This window comes from Tenrec ecaudatus, chromosome 10 (assembly GCF_050624435.1).
Source record: "Tenrec ecaudatus isolate mTenEca1 chromosome 10, mTenEca1.hap1, whole genome shotgun sequence".
Classification (NCBI taxonomy): Eukaryota; Metazoa; Chordata; class Mammalia; order Afrosoricida; family Tenrecidae; genus Tenrec; species Tenrec ecaudatus.
Window position 1 is genome coordinate 2262718 of NC_134539.1, and position 16999 is coordinate 2279716.

General features: G+C 59.3%; 1 protein-coding gene across 2 annotated transcripts in view; it reads right to left on the minus strand.

Moving 5' to 3' along the window:
- Positions 1-16999, minus strand: part of COL5A1 (collagen type V alpha 1 chain) — a 120075-nt gene that overhangs the window by 15461 nt on the left and 87615 nt on the right. For both annotated transcript variants that reach the window (XM_075559834.1, XM_075559833.1), the window contains exons 38-54: positions 13542-13595; positions 12836-12943; positions 12351-12440; positions 12205-12258; positions 11643-11750; positions 8380-8487; positions 7519-7572; positions 5298-5351; positions 5097-5204; positions 4845-4898; positions 4637-4744; positions 3798-3851; positions 2989-3096; positions 2184-2237; positions 1882-1935; positions 897-950; positions 459-512 (exon numbers count right to left, since the gene is read on the minus strand). In XM_075559834.1, coding sequence (XP_075415949.1) covers positions 459-512; positions 897-950; positions 1882-1935; positions 2184-2237; positions 2989-3096; positions 3798-3851; positions 4637-4744; positions 4845-4898; positions 5097-5204; positions 5298-5351; positions 7519-7572; positions 8380-8487; positions 11643-11750; positions 12205-12258; positions 12351-12440; positions 12836-12943; positions 13542-13595 — 1278 coding nt within the window. The remainder of the gene's footprint in view (positions 1-458; positions 513-896; positions 951-1881; positions 1936-2183; positions 2238-2988; positions 3097-3797; positions 3852-4636; positions 4745-4844; positions 4899-5096; positions 5205-5297; positions 5352-7518; positions 7573-8379; positions 8488-11642; positions 11751-12204; positions 12259-12350; positions 12441-12835; positions 12944-13541; positions 13596-16999) is intronic.

Below are 16999 nucleotides of genomic sequence, written 5' to 3' on the forward strand. Positions count from 1 at the left end.
AAAGAGGATGGGCATAGCACCCCCGGGCTCGGGAAGTGGGTCACATGGGGCCAGTGCCCACAAACACCAGTCTCTGAAGGAACCCGACACCCCAGTACCTGGGGCAGCCCCCAATTCTCCACACTTCTTGAGGCAGCTCCTAGAGTCAATGTGCTTCCACTCAGTCCCTCAGCCAGTGGGACACCCCTCCTCCACGGTCACCCCAGTCATCCCAGGGTGCTCAGAACACCCCAGTGATGGCCATAGTGGACACGTGGTCACAGTGGACATGACCCTCATAATGGACATGGTAGTCACCATGGGCATGACTGTCACAGTGCACATGACAGTCACAGCCACCCAGGAGGCTCCCTCAGGCTTGGAGTGGACACAGTAATATCGATCCAAGACCAGGCCCTGTGGCTCTGTTCTGTTCAGACCAGCCCCCACCACCCGGGGACCCAGCCCCAGCTCATTACCTTGGCTCCTTTCTCTCCTTGTCTGCCTTCCGGGCCTGCAGGTCCTGGGGGGCCCTGGAACAAACGAGAGTATCCACGTGACCGTCCTGCCTGGCTGACACAACCTGGCCAGCCCCAAGACTGAGGAGCAGGCCTGGGTGGGAAAGATAAAGTAGCCAGCAGGCTGGTGGGCAGGCCTTTCCACCCCTGAGCCTGGCCCCGAGCCAGGCAGAGTGAGGCTGGCCAGCGCACACAGAGAGGCCAGTGTGCGGCCGGACTTTTCAGAAAGGCCTGGGAGGGTCCTCCTGGGATTGGGGCTGCTGGTGGGGTCAGCGCTGGGATGCCCGTGATGGGGCAAGAGCAGGGTGTCCCCCAGCGCTGCTGAGCGCACTTGGGGTCCACCCACACGGCGGGCAAGCAGGGAGCCCCCAGGGAAGACAGGCTCACAGAGACAGTTACCCTTTTTCCTGGCGGCCCCGATGGGCCCGGCTCACCGGTTGGGCCCGGGGATCCCTGCATGGAACAGCAAGCAGGAGCATTAGGAGCGTGCACTGTGAGGCTGGGTGAACGGGCAGTCTGGCCTCATTGCACAGGGCAGGTCCACCGTAGCTCTCATCATCTGCCTGGAGCAGCCTCACCCTTTCCAGAGGTCACACGTGGCAGTCTACCCAGAAATCTGTTCCAGCTCCTGCTCACAGCCTCCCTGCACACCTGCCTCCCCGCTCCCCATAGCATTCATGCTGGTCCCTAAGCAGCTGGGAGGGGACCTGGAGGCCCAGGGACGGGTGAATGGGAACATAACTCTTTCCTGGTGTCATGGCTCGTCTGAGCTCAGGGTCGGGGCCTCGGCCCCTGCTACCGCATTTCCCACAGTGCTTTGCCATATTTGCTGGGGGAGCGGTGGGGAGGGGGTGTGAGTACTCGGGGTCTGTCCAGAACTCAGCTTGAAGCAGGGTTTGCAAACCCAGGGTCATGTGCGAGACACAGTGTCCGGTGTGGAGGAGAACTGGACGAGCTGAGGGGAGGGCACCTGGGGCTCTGTGAGCAGGAACCAGGTGAATCCTCCTGTGTGAACCTGGAGCAGGTAGCGAGAGCCCCGTGTTTTGCATAGAATGTGCCAGCCCGATGCAGGGCACACGCACAGGATTGTAGAGCATATGGGAAGCTAACCTGCGAGAAGGATCTGCAAGGCTTGTGCAACTCATGCATGATTCCTGTTAGATTGTGGTGCTTCCCCCTGCCCCCCTCCCATTGGAAGACACTGCCGGTTCCAACAGACTCTCCAAGGTAACTGAGACTCCGCAGAGTCAGGCCAATGGATGCACTTCTCTCAGGAGCAGAGCTGGGGGGCCCTGGGCCCGCTGACCCTCCATCAGGAGTCTGAGCCAGCTCCCAGGCTGCCTCCACCACCCCCATCCCTCCCGATGACAGACCACCCACCCACCGTTTGTCCTGGCTCTCCATCGTCGCCTTTGTCTCCAGGGGGACCGTCTTGGCCCTGTGAGGACAAGACCAGGTTATTGCCTGCCAGGCAGAATGGCACAGCTCACCCACACTGACACACCAGGTCCCTTCCCAAGCCCCACTCCACCCTGAGTCCCACCCTGAGTCCCACCCTGGACCCTTCTCAAGCCCCCGTACCCTGAGCCACCACCCTGTCCTTCCCCAAGCACTCCCTGCCCCCCAACACACACACACACACACACACACACACACACACACACCAACCTCGCCTTGTGTACCTACCGCAGGGCCTGGCTCTCCAGGGGGGCCAGGGTCTCCAGGGAAGCCCACGGGGCCCTGCGCAGGGAAAAGAAGCCAAGAGGGTGGTGAGCAGCTGGGCTGGGCCACCCACAGCCAGGTCTGTGCTGCACCAAGACTCCCCTCCCTCTCCATCCAGCCTCCAGAGCAGCGGTTCTCAACCTTCCTCATGCCTCGACCCTTTCATATAGTTCCTTATGTCGTGGGGACCCCCCAAACAATAACATTATTTTCGTCGCTACTTCATCACTGTCAGTTTGCTACTGTTATGAATCAGGCGACCCCTGTGTAAGGGTTGTTCGACCCCCAAAGGGGTCGTGACCCACAGGTTGAGAACCACTGGATTAGAATATTCTAGCACTTGCCTGCCATGCACTGCTGGGTCCACTCCTGACCAGCTGGTGGGGAGAGGCATGCCTGTCTAGGGACCTGCCCAGCTCCCCCCTGAGGCTCCAGACTGAGGCCAGACCCTCCCAATGCCCAGCCAGGCCCGGGAGGGAGTGTGTGGAGCTTGCCCTCCATGTGGCACAACTCAGCCTCGGCCTCAGAGATCACCCTTCTGCAGGGACAGCCCCGCGGGGCCTCTCCTCTCCCCCCGGCCTCTGGCCCCTCGGGCCTCCTTGTCTGTTTTGGCTCAGTGGCTGGTGTGGAAAGTTTCAGACTTTGGAAACAGCACCTCAGGGCACAAAAGGTCATGGGGTGTCTCTATGAGCAGCAGTGTACCCGGACTTGCCAGGCTGGCCTGAGGCATGGGGTGCAGGCCCCAGGGTCAGGGATGGGGGTTACTCACAGGGCTGCCCTTGGGGCCGTCATCTCCAGGAGGGCCTTTGGGTCCGGGGGGGCCGGCAGCACCAGAGGGTCCCGACTCACCCTTCTCCCCCCGCTCGCCTTTGGGTCCCTGGAGGGAGAGACGGGTGTCCATCACCCGGCTTATGCCACTTCATCCGCACAGCACTCACCGTAGCTGGGGCTGCCCACTGCAGGCGGCTCATTCACTGCCCTTGGCCGTGACTTGGCGAGGGTCTGTCTCTGCTCCACCCCCCATCCCACCCCATGGGGCTGGTCCAGGAGTTCAGCTGTTGTCATAGGTACTCAAGGCCTGACTCAGCCCCTGACCGGAGGACCACCCCTGTGGAAAGTGGCAGCAGAGACTGTTGGGGCTGCGGCCCCAACCACCCTGAAGTCCGTGGAGAGTCAACTAAGGACCAGCGGACCCAAGCCTAAGAGCCTCACACCCTCCCTCATGAGTCCTTGTCCCTTATGCAGACGGAGTCCGGACACAGTGCCCATCAGTGGGATGCCAGCACTTACTGAAGGAGGCCCCTGCGTGCCCCTGGCCCATGTGGAAGGGGGTTTGGGTGATGAGGGTGACCACACCCCCTCATGTTCTGACGCCTCCGACAAGGCAGACATGGGCTCCCAGAGCAGACGGCAGAGTAGCCAGTGGCTGCCGAGGGTCTGTGTGTGTGCAGGTGCACACGCATCCTCACCTATGAACACGCTCACCCTCTACAGGAAGCCCCGAGGGCCACACTCCTGGGGTCCTGACCCTATTACATGGATGGAAAAGCTGAGGGTCCTGCCCCACAGCCCACTCACCGGAGGGCCCCCTTCGCCTGGAAGGCCAGGTTCTCCGGCCTCACCCGGCTCGCCCTGTGGAGAAAGCACATGGGTAAACATGGGTGTGGTGGGTGCCCTGGGGTCAGTGAGACAGCAGCCAATGTCCTCAGATGGCCCCGTGATGGCACGGGCGGGGTCTCCTCTGATGGGCCTGTGCGTGAAGGGTGGCAGGCATGTTTCCACCTGCAGGCACCAGGGCACCCAGTGAGGCCAGCAGAGACGTCCCCTGAAGGGAGGACTTTACAGGTCATTACAGGATGATAGAGTCGGGGACAGCCTTGCAGACAGGGAGGACCCTGTGCAGAACAGAGCCTCCTCCCCCAGTATAGTCAGAGAAACGGAGGACAGGGCAGGGTAACGTGAGAGGCAGGTGCTGGTGGGAACATTTGGAGCAGAACAGCCCACTCTCAGCAAGGTCTCCCGACCCAGGGTGACCCTGCAGGACACGGGAGAACTGCCCAGAGGGTCTCCCTGGCTGTCACATTCTAGGGGAGCTGATGGCCTCGTCTTTCTCTGTTGGAGCAGCTGGTGGGGTTGAACCACTGACCATGAACAGCCCACAGCTCAACTACAAGCATCTCTGAGATGTGAGCTCAGTAAGGCTGCTTCTCTTTGGTTTTCTCGCCATGGAAATGAGTGGGGGCAGGGTATGGCAGGGGCACCCAGGGGCTGTGAGGGGCCAGATGCAGACAGATACAGGAGTCCTTTGACTAGTCAGGGCCTGGCAGAGAGGTGGAGGACCACACATGCAGGGACGCCCACACAGATGCATGCAGGCCTGGAGCCGACACTCTGGCCAGTGACTGACGGGGCCTTACCTTCTCCCCCACCGCGCCGGGGTTGCCGATTCCACCCGGAGGACCTTGTGGCCCATCAGCACCGGGAGATCCAGAGGGTCCTCGGGGGCCGGGGGGCCCAGGGGGACCCTAGGGAAAGGAGAGACCATTGAGCAGGGGTAAACTGCAAACTCTGTGTCCAAACAGAAGCCAGCTACAATGGGGGCTCCTGCGGCTGGACCACACTTACCATCTGGCCCACATCTCCAGTCTCTCCCTTCTCCCCAGGAGGTCCCGGCAAACCCTGGTGGGAAGAGGAAAAAGGGTCAGGGTCAGCCCCATCCTGTCCTGCTGACCTACCCAACACGCGGATATGTGCTTCCGCCAAGCCCAGGCCTCTGGACGGGGCATGGGCACTGCCGTTGAAGGACAGGCAGGAGGGGTGGGGCACTGAGGGATGCAGAGCAAATGCAGCCAACCATTCTGAAAGCTGGGGCCTTACCTGCAGCCCCACAGGCCCTGGGGGCCCTGGGAAACCTCGTGGGCCCTCATCACCTTTCTGCCCAAAAAGCCCCTGCTGACCGCGAGGCCCCGGCTCGCCGTCCGCACCCTGTAGAGAGAGCAGCCAGTGGAGGGTAAGGACAAGGATCTGGGGGTCAGCTAGTGGGGCGGGTCTTTGAGGGTCACTGACAGGGGCACTTACGGAGAGGCCAGGCTGTCCGATGGGGCCTTGGGGGCCTGTTGGTCCAGGAGGACCCTGTGGGGACAAGAGAGACACAGGCTTGCCTTCAGGGGCAGAGATGAGGCCAAGCAGAGGGGTCTTGGTGAGGATGGTCTGCTATGGGACCACCTGCAGTCAGAGGCCCCACAGCAACCAAGCCCCTCACACGGTCACCAGAGGTCGTGCAGGGCCAGGCACCTCAGCACAGATACAGGAGGGAGAGAGAGACAGGGAGAGAGGAAGAGGCCCCTGGCCACTGCTGCGTCCACCCGAGGGCAGTCAGGGTTCTCTGAAAAGTCCGAGCCTTGGGCCGAAAGGGCTCCCCTTGCTCTGTGCTCACCCATACGCCCAGAGAGTCACTGCTGCGCATGTGTGCATGGTGCCCATGCAGACGCAGGTATGCACACATATGTGCACACACATCCCCATGGGGACACATCTGCTGATGCCCGAGGCCTGGCAAGCCCACCTGCTTCGAGCCCATTCCAACTCACAGAGACCCCAGGGCAGAGTGGAACTGCCTCGTCATGGAAGCAGACTGCCACCTTTCTCCTGCACGGCACCTGGTATGTTCAAGCCACCCACCCTCTGTAGCTGGTGGGTGCACCCCGCCCACCGCTGTTTCACTAAACACCACTGCCATCGAGTCAGCTCAGACCTCATGTGGACAGAGCAGAACTGCCCCTGTGGGTTTTCCGAGACTTACAGCCTCATCGGCTGTGTCCCAAGGAGTCTTGATACTGTTACACACATGTGTGTGCACATAAATACATTCACACATACACACACGTATTCATGCCTGTATTTACAGACACATACACATACCTGTAAATCTACACACACATATATACTTGTGCACCCTTATACATATGAGGGGATACCCCCCAAAACTGTATTTTTTTCAAAGCTATGGATTTAAATTTTTTTTTAAAAACAACCTTATCACCTCCAAAGTCCTCCCCATTACATTTAATACATTTGTCACATCTGCGATTCTATTCTTAGAACCATTTTTCAAACTCATCTGTTTGGCTGGCTGGCAGCACCTCCCTCATCTTTTTCCTTCACTTCTTGTACGTAGTCAAATCACTGTCATTTCATGTCCCGCTTCATTTGGGGAAACAAAAATAAATTGCACGGAGCGAGGTCAGGTGAGTCAGGTGCATGCGGCAAGAGAGGCATGTTTTTTGCCAAAAACTAGCGCAATGAGATTGCAGCGTGAGCAGGTACACTGTCGTGGTGGCAAAATGAATGCCCCATCTGCCACAAATCAGGCCTTTTTTGTCCCACACTATTATGAAATCTTTTCAGAACCTCTAAATAGAAAGCTTGATAACAGTCTGACCTGGTGGAACAAACTCCAAATGTACTACCAGTGGACATTTCCGTCCATTCAGGAAATTGACCGAGGACAGAACGAGGTCGGTCATCAATCAATATTTCATCTATTTTGAAATAAGAAAACCACTCATAGACTTGAGTCTTTTCCACAGCGCTGTCCTCATAAGCTGTGTTCAACATCACAACAGTTTCTGCAGCATTTTTCCGGAGCAGGAAACAATATTCCACAGCCACACGCTGTTTGTTCTCTTAAAGAGGCCAACACAAAAAAATGAGGTTTGAGCGAAACTGCTTTTATGAAAGAATTCACTGTGACCAGAGAGAACCTTCCCAGGAGATGCCACTGGGTGCACTAGCTCAGAGTGAGTTGTTTGATGTTCACCTAGCAGGAAAAATGCCTACTATGAAAGTTCTGCCTAGCGGAGCTTTTAAACGTTTTTTTTTTGGGGGGGTACCCCCATATATATATATATATATATATATATATACATACATACACATGCTCCTTATACATAGGCATGCCCCCAAATTAATCAAACCCACTGCCATGGAGTCAGTTCTAACTCAGTGACCTCACAGAGTTTCTAAGGCGGTAAATCTTTCCAGAAGCAGTAAGCCAGTTTTTCTCCCACAGAGTGGCTGCTGGATTAGAACTTTGGACCTTGTAGTCAGCATGCCAGCGTTTACCAGACAGTACCACCAGGGCTTCTTATACAGGTCCATGTTTACATGGGCACACACACACGTACACACAAGCACAGACTCCATCAGCCGTCTCACTCGGCCCATCACATAGGCCACCATCTCACAGGACCCTGCAGTAGTGACCTCTGAAGTGGACACTGGTCCACACGTGCCTTACCTGCTCGCCCTTGTCTCCTTTGCTTCCTTTCTGTCCGGGTTCTCCGATCTCGCCCTGGGGGAAGATGGTGAAAGGCCCATCAGTCAGCCCCCAGTCATCAGGTGCCACCTGTCCCCATAACTAAAGTTCCTCAGAGAGGAAGGACCAACTCCCTACAGGCTCTTCCGCTTTCCAAGAACAGAGGTGCCCACACATCAACTTTATTTCCTCTTTAATATAAGGCTTAAGAGGAACAATATCTTCTTGGGACATGGAGCAGGATTGTAGTAGATTTGAAAATGGGGGAGGGGGGCTCATACTGAAAACATGTTTTCAAATTGGACAGCCGACGTGACAGTTTCATAACAGGAAACTGAATTACTGTGTGTCCAAGGATGTGATTAAAATCTTCCCCCGTGCCGTCCTGGGGAGGCAGGCCTCCGTATACTCAGGGGAGAGCATTGGGACCGTCGCCGGAGACCCCGCATATGCGCGAGGCAGGTGGGCCCTCAGAGACTCATTGCATGTCTCCTTCAAATGACGGATAAAAGCGAGCGCCTGCGCCCAGCGTGTCAGGGAGATGAGGGAGCCGGGGCCATCCGCACAGGTGCCAGACTCAGAGCTAGCATGGCCCCTGTGTGGGGCTGCGTATGTGCGACTCGTTTGTCTTGGCCCGGTTCTAACTCCGCTCTCCGTTCTCTTGGGCCCCAAGCTTGTGAGGGTCTCGCTCATCGCTGGCTCAGCGAGCCACCAGCTGCGCACCAGCCACAGAGCCCTGCCCTGTGTCCAGAGAGTCCAGAGAGTCCCTCACCCCCCAGCCTGGGTGGGCCTGTGGAGCTGGGTGCAGTGTCTCAGTTAGGTGGCCTTGCTCACAGTCCCTACCTTATCTCCGTCTTCTCCAGGGGGACCCACAGGGCCTGCTGGGCCCGGGAGTCCCACGGGGCCCTGGAGCCCATCTCGGCCAGCAGGGCCTTGCGGTCCTTTCTCGCCCTACAGAGGAGAGAGAGCCCCAGTTGGATGCAAGCCACTGCCCGGAGGGAGGCCCAGAGGAAAGGCAGGGTGTTTAAGGACTGCCGGCCCACTTCCCCAGGAGATTTCGGCAGAGACCTCAGGGGCCCGCTCTGAACCACCCATCCACGCGGATCCTGGAAACATCATTCTTCCACTGATGGTAAACTGAGGCACCACGCGTGGGCAGTAGAGGCAGGTCTCAACCCAGCCAGACGGTTTCTAGCCTGTGTGCACAGTGCTGCAAGTCACCAGGGCACGGGGACCAGCCTGGCCACCGCCTTGCTCACACTTACAGTTCTCTGCAGCTATAGATCCCTGCACACACGCACGCGCGCGCGCACACACACACACCGACACACAAATGCATGTGTGTGCACACAGAGGCATGCATGTCCTCACATGCACACAATGCACCATGCACATGTGTGCTCACATGCATACACACGAGCACACAAGTACCAAAACACATACTAACATGCACATACATTCCTTCACATGCACACAGACATATGCATTCAATGCACACATACACATCCTCACATGTATACACATATAACCACATGCATGCATTCACATGTGCATCCACAGACCCATGTAGACATGGAAGAACATTTATACACATATGTACCTACTCACATGTGAACATTCAGCATTCAGACACATTTATACAATACACATGAGACATACTCACACGCCCACACATGCATTGAAAACACAAACATGCACATACAGGCATATGCAGGCATGCAAAGGCACATGAACACACACAGCATATACTCATACACAGAGACATACATGTAATATGCACTCTCACATGTGCAGGTGTGCACACACATGCACATCCTCATGCACACATACCCATATGCATGCAGACACGTGCACACACATTCAGGCACATAGGCAGACATGCACTCATGCAAATATGTGTGTGCATATATGAATACACATGCACATGCATACCATGCACACAGACACATACACACATGCTCATGCAGGCGCTCACATACACACACTCAGGCATACGTACTGACATGCACACGTTCATGCATGCACACGCTATCTTCTCTGTCCACCTGAGTTGGTTCCTCTGCATCATCACAGCCCCTGGGCCAGCCCCGAGGCTCCAAAGTCCTGCTCCGCTTTGTCAATCTTTGTTGTGCCCCAGCCTTTGCTCTGGACCAGGGCTGGGCCCATTGGGGCGGGGGCGGAGGAGGAAATGGTCCCTGGGCATTCTCCCCACTTCCCCCCGTCACACTCTTCTCACACACAGCACCTCCTGACCTCAGCTCCTCCTCTGACCAGGCCAGTGGAAAGCCACTGCCACAGCCAGGCCCAGTCTGGAGCTGGCAGGGCAAGCGCTCCTGCTGCGGGGCCCCTGCTGCAAAGCATGACTGCTGTTTCCCAGGGAGTGGCTGTTTGCTGCGGGTGTGGGTGCGCACAGGCTCGCCTTGTGCTGAGTCCCACGTTTCCTGGGGCAGTTTTTCCTAGGTCACGAGTCGCCAACCAAGCTGCCTTTTTCCCTAATCACAGTGAGCAGCCCCCTGGCCACACAGGGGCTTCTTATACACAGCTCCCTCCGGGGCCTTCCTAGGAGGCCCAGAGAGCATGTGGGAAGAGAACCATCTAACACGAACCATCCAGCACCCACATCAGCTGGGGCCCAGGGGCTGGGCCCACTCTCATCACCTGGCTCCGAGGGGACGCTGTGCTGGGGCAGCCCCCACTGTCTGCACACGGGCCCCCCAGAGGAAGGTTCAAAGCAGGCGGCTCACGTCAGGTGAGGCCCAGGGTGAGCTGGCCCAGGGTCAGGAGTTGCTCTGGGGAGGGGGCTTGCAGGAAGGGTATCACGCGCATGGCGTGAAGAGACTCCCTGCCAGAGGCAGGTTGCCAGGCCTGTCTTCTATGGGACACCCACCGCGTGGCTCCAGCCATCCCCCTTCTGCTGAGTGCCAGGCAAGAGGGAGTATGCATTCATCTCCCTCATGGGACACAGTACTCGGGCAGGTTTGGCAGAGGCACTGCCCATGCCCAGGGCTTTCACAAGCGCTGCACACATCAGGGTTCACAGAGAGGCTGGGCCACCGGGGGACAGAAGACACCCCCTACCCTGCCTGGCTGGGTGCCCTCCCTCCTGCTAGGGGAGCCCCTTCTCCCACTATCCATCTCTCTCGCAGCGACAGTGGCAGCTGCTCACATAGCAGGCAGAGGGCTGGCCCATGCCCTTGGCATTCCCAGGGGTAGGACCCTATCCCCTGAGGACAGTGTCCCAGGCCCACCCCAGGGGCCCAGGACCATGTCGGAAGCAGAGGCACGGGCTCAAAGCAGCCTCTGGTCAGAAGCCTGGGGATTGGGTCTCTCTCTCCCTATTGCTCTCCTCCCTGCTCAGGGAATAAGGTAACTGCCATCAGACCCCACAACTCCTGGCCAGACACACCGCTGGCAGTCCACGTCCCTGGGAGCAGAGCAGGTGACCCCTGCTCAGGAAGTTCAGGCAGACGGATGACACCCAGTTTACATCTGGAGCGGGCATGTGCTCTGATGCATAATTTCATGTCTGAACAAAAGGCACCACCTTGGCCTTGTGGTGGCCAAGCCTCATCCTCCAGGCAGAGCTGGGGCTCTTTCCGGGTGCCCCTGGTTTATGTAAAAGCCCAGCCTGAGTCTGTCTCGTTCTCTGGTTCCAACTGGTGCAGGGTCCTGCGTGGAGGTGACCAATGTCATGATGCTTTAACCTTCTGGGAGGGCCTGCCTCTTGACAAGCCAACCCTGCTCACTGTGTCCCAGTTACTGTGGGTGACAAGGGTCCCAATGCCCCAGGAGGTCACCCCAGTGGTGCTGTCATATGTCCTGCGTGTCCAGGTGGGTCCCTCGGCATACAGTCTCCTCCCTCTGGCCACAGTCACTGGGTGAGAGCCAGCTTCTGGCTGACCGGCCGGTTTGGGAGCTGGCCGGTGCTCTGCCCATGCACCCCCCACTGGCCCCCAGTTCAGCAGTCACTGGATGACATGACACCCTGGAGTGCCCACCTGAGCCTCTCAGGACACCCGCCCTCACTCTACCACCCTACAAACACCCCAGGGAAATCCCCAGGGGGCCACAGCAGGGGGACCCACCCACCGCGTGACAGGACTTACAGGCGTGCCTTTCTCTCCAGCTGGGCCCGGAGGGCCTTGTGGTCCTGGCCGCCCTGGAATCCCGATGGGCCCTGCAGCACCAGCGGGCCCTCTCTCTCCCGGAGAGCCCTGTGTCAGGCCAAGAAAGCGGTTTGTTCAAAAGACTCTTGAGCAGCGTGACGGGATGACGCCCCACTCGCTGCTGCCCACTATAGCTCCCATGGCCCTCAGAGGCCAGAGTGTTTGCCGGCACCAGGCATATATGGCCGGCCCTCGTGTCTTCTCTGCGCCCATCCCAAGCACCCCACCATGTGTGGGAACCTCTCCTCCTTCAGTGCTGCCTTCAATGACCCCTTCCCTCCACTGGGAGTCTGGTGTTGCTCCCCCAGGATCACTCCGTGCTCTGCTCGTCCATGCTCTATGATGGCAGGGGCCCTCCGTAAACCCTGACTGGGTCATCAACCCTCCACAGGCCAGCTGGTGGGAGCAGGGTAGCAGGAGCACCCCTGCCCCGGGGACCCCTCCCTGGTCTGCATGGCAGGTGTGAGGTGGAGAAGGGGAATGTGGGGGCCTGTACACTCACCGCGGGCCCGGGGGGGCCGGGGGGGCCTTCGTTGCCTTTCAGTCCAAGAGCTCCCTGTGAAATGAAGAGGAGGCCGTTGTCAGGCCCTGCTGGCCAGCCAGGCTGCCCACCATCCACCCTCACCGCCGCGAAGGCCCGGCACTCACCACTGGGCCGGGAAGCCCTCTGTCCCCAGGGAAGCCGCGCAGTCCCGGAGGTCCGTCTTTGCCAGGGATGCCAGCAGGGCCGGGGTCACCCTGAAACAGAGCCCTGGGTTACTGGGCCTGCCCCTAGCACTGAGTGGGGCTTTCAGTCAGTGTCAGGGAGGCCCAGCTGGCAGTCAGGTAGGCGTGGACAGGCTCCTCCTGCTCACTTTATTCCCAATCTCTCAGTCGGGGTTTTCAAGTTACCACTCAGACAGAGGAGGTGGGGAGTCTCGGTCTGTTGGGGACCCCAGGAAGTAACTGGAAGAGCAGTGAGCTCATCCCAGCCCTGGGCCTGGGTCCCTGCCTCAGCTGTAGCCCAGGCCGGCCGCACACATGGCCAGAAGCCCCTCGGGGTTTGCAGAGCATCTGCTTGGGACCCTGCCCACGTGCCAGAACTGAGCTCCTCAGAAACACACGGGGGTGGGGGGGGTGGGGGGGAGGCTCACCTTCGTCCCTTCTTTTCCAGCTACGCCTGGGAGCCCCTGCTCTCCGGGGGGCCCTGGGGGCCCAGGGTGGCCACGCTCGCCCATTGGGCCCGTCTCTCCTGTGGGACCCTACGGGACAAGACAGTGTCAGCCAACAATGCACGCTCAAGGTCCGCCCACAGGCATGCCCCTTCCCCCCACCCCGAGCCCCAAGACTGAGGACAGAGACCTGCCATGCCCACTCAGAGCCCACAATCCTTTGCTCCCTCTCCCCTTCTGGCAACACCCAGAGAATGGGGGATGGGGAGGGGGCTTGGGCAGCCAGGGGGAGGGGCCCTCAGAGGGTCCCACCCATGTGGGGGGTGGGGGTGGACTGACTCTGGTGTCAACTCTGGGGGTTGAGTGTCCACTTGCTGGTTGCAGCACCCACAGTGTGGTGGGCCTCGCCCAACCAGCAGAAGGCTGAAGTTCCAAAGGGGGAGTCCCAGGGCTTGTCCTGCCTGAGCCTACAAGCACATCTGCCACCAGCAACCCTGACCGCTAACTGGCGGACTGGGGGCTCATGTCCACTCAGGCGTGCCTCGGGAGAAAGGCCTGGCCCCTGGGGCACCGCTGCGCAGCGCCTCTCCGGCAGGCACCCGTGGGAGCCAGGAGTAGGCACCCCTCCATGGCAAATGGTTCGGCTTTCCCAGCAAGCCTTGGCTCAGGTGCCGGCTCTGGGTCTCACCTGTGGGCCCACCACACCTGGGGGGCCTGGGGGGCCGGTCTTCCCTTGGAATCCCTGTGGAGAGACAGAACGCCATGCTGAGGGTCAGCTCACCCCAGCACCCACTGCACACTTGCGCAAAGCTCCTCCTCCCCCCATAGAGGCTGGTTCTTGGGCTTCCTTGTACCAATTTCACATGGGCAACTGACACAGCGCAACATGGCACTGCACTGCACGGCACAGCCGCTTACCCCCCGGTGGTCTGTGTGCGAGGGCCAGGTGTTAGAGCCAGCCGCCTTCATTGCGATGACAGGCATTCGCTTTTGCAAGAGACTTGGTGGCCAGTCTCTGGGCCAGGATCTAGGTGGGATCTGCTGGGGTCTGGGTGGGATCCACCAAGATCCATGTAGGATCTGCTAGAGTGTGGGTGGGAGCTGCTGGGGTGTTGGGTGATGGGATCTGCCTGGATCTGGGTGGGATCCACTGGCATGCTGTTCTCACCAGTGAGTTTGTGCTCACTGCCCCCTCCAGGTCTCAGAGGAGGGCCATGACTGAACCAGGGAGGCCTGAGGCTGAGCCATGTCAGCAGTGAGTTTGTGCTCACTGCCCCCCTCCAGGTCTCAGAGGAGGGCCACGACTGAACCAGGGAGGCCTGAGGCTGAGTCATGTCAGCAGAGCGCAGGAGCTCAGCCACTGGGAGAGCCACCACCTGGACCCTGTGGTTAGGGAGCTGCCTGACTCGGTGGACTGGGAGAGCCACCACCTGGACCCTGTGGTTAGGGAGCTGCCAGACCCGGTGGACTGGGAGAGCCACCACCTGGACCCTGTGGTTAGGGAGCTGCCTGACCCGGTGGACTGGGAGAGCCACCACCTGGACCCTGTGGTTAGGGAGCTGCCTGACCCGGTGGACTGGGAGAGCCACCACCTGGACCCTGTGGTTAGGGAGCTGCCTGACACAGGGGCTATGCAGCCTTCATGGCCGTCAGAGGAGGAAGCTGGTGGGGAAGCAGGCCAGCTCCTTCTGAACATGTCTACTGACACCCTTACATAGCCCCAGGTGACAGGTTTCTAATCAGCCGCCTGTCCAGCCTCACCACCCGCCATCACGTGTACACTCTGCAAGCTCACGGCCAGCTCTGGTGTGGACACCCAGGCCAGGCTCGGCCTCCTCAAGAATCCCAGGGTCTCTTCCTCAGCCAGGCCCAGCCCAGCAGCCCACGGTGGGCTGGAGGAGCCCCTGTCCCACCAGGCGTCCTTTGCAGGTGGCAGTGGGGCCATGGGCGGGGCCAGGGTGTGCGCCCTGTGATGGCTGTGAGGGTCTCTGTTCACGTCAGTGCTACCTAACTAACTCCCGTGTGAGGTGTCCGTCCAGCCCCTTGCTGGGAAACAGTCTGCAACAACCACCGGAAGAAATCAGAGCCATTCAGAGGGCCGAACAGCCAGAACCAGGACCAGGCAGCCCTTCCTCCCAGGGGCCGAGGGGCGGGGCCTCAGCACCATTACTGCTGCCCATGACCTCATCGCAAGGCTGAGGGATGGTCATTCTGTCCACGCCGAGCCTGGCAGCTCAGTGCCCGTCAGCATCCACTCCGCCCCTCAGAGCAGGTCAGAGGAAACGGTAGACACGGCCGGCCGCTGGCCCCCTCAGCAGGCAGCAAGCCCACACAGGAGGGTGGGCCCCAGGCAGGTTTCCGTCTCCAGAACAGCCTCCATGGCCAGCCCCACCTCCTCAGCCCCCACCCATGAGGACGCAGGTCCAAGAGGTTCTCCCACGGCCAGCAGGAGCACGAGGAACGAGGCTTGAGCCCACTGGCCTTGGTGTCTGCTTTCCTCCTGAGGGTTCTTACAAGACCCTCTGCGCAGTCCAGCTGCCCTGGTGGCAGGAAGGTTCAGTGCTGGTTTTAAGCAAAAGGTCATCGGTTCAAATCCACTAAATGCTCAGCAGCCCCTGAAACCCACAGGGCAGTTCTGCCTGTGCCACGGGCTACAAGGGCCTGGCACTGACTCAGAGGCAGAGGGTAGGGACAAGGAGCCCCAAGAGGCCAGGGGACATTCTGTAACCTGTGTCGTGTCTGCTCTGTGTTCAGGCCCCTACCAAACCTCTGTCCTCACAGGGCTGGGACACAAAGAGAGGACAGGGAGGGGGGCCCACAGGGGTGGGTGCTCAGAGATGGACAGGGACATGGAGACAGGGTGGGGCACAGGGACATGGGGACACGGGGGCAGGACATGGAGAAGAAATAGGAAGGAGGAGGTCAGGAGCCATTGAGTCCCCACCTGGTCACAGGCTGGAGTCTAAAACTCCAGTTGCCCCCTCATTGTCCCCCTGAGGGACACCTCTTCTGGACAGAGTGTGGGGCTGGGCCAAGTCCAGGTGGTTAACAGAGGGAGGTCTGGTGAAGCCCCCTCTTAGAGCTGAACATGCTGGGGTCCCGGGGTCCTGCCAGGTGGAAGAGGATGCTGGGCTGTGGTGACCCCTGGAGCGCCCCCAGCAGAGTGCTGAGAGGTCACTCCGGTCTGTCGCCTGAGAAGCGGAGGTTTTCTTTCTTATAGGAGCCACACTTTGGGGTCAGTGGGAGCAGAGGTGACCCACCCAGGCCACCACCCTGAGATGATGTCTGACCCTTGAGCCTTGTGGAAAGGGGTCTCCTGAACTCACCTTAAACCCAACTCCAACCCCCTGCCACCCAGCCAGTGCCTCCTCCCGGCGACCCCCTGGGGGCTTCCGGACTGTCCCTCTTAGCGGGAGTAGAAAGCCCCGTCTTTCTCCCACACAGTAGCTGGTGGTTTCGAACTGCTGGCTTTGAGGATGGCAGCCCAATGAGTAACCGCTTCACTGACAAAGCTAACGAGGCAGACCACTCTGCCTGTGTTCTCTAAAAGCAGAGCACGCTGTAGCACTGACGCCGGGGATGGCAGATCCAAGGACCCAGTGCCGGCTGTTTCCAGAGCAACGCGTGGCTCCTCGCGGTGCGCCAGCGGGAATGGAAGGAGCTGCAGGGTACTCCTTCTTCGGGACATTTTTGACTCTGTGGCTGGCAACGTGGAGTCCTGAGGTGGCACAGTGGGTGGAGCCTTGAGGGCTGGGGGTTCAAACCCATGAACTGCCCTGAGGGAGAAAGGGGAGGCCAGGTGCTCCTGTCCTATGTGGTCTCTGTGAAGCTACTCAAACCACAGTGGGTTGCACTGGGTCTTAGGAGCATTACCTCAAGGTCGGCAATTCGAAGCCACCAGCCACTCCTCTAGAGAAAGAGGGGCTTTGCACTCTGGTAAAAAGTGACAGTTTGGGAACCCCACAGGGGCAGTTCTACCCTGTCCTGTAGGGGGTCTGTAATCAGAATCGACTGGGTGAGTGTGAGTTTTGTTTTGTTTGTTCTAAATCCCTCAATTCTTGCCATTGGCTCAATAGGATTTTTTGCTTGAACCCTTTAAAGTAGGGTATGGAAGGAGCCCCACCACCACCTCCCCCACAGCTGGAA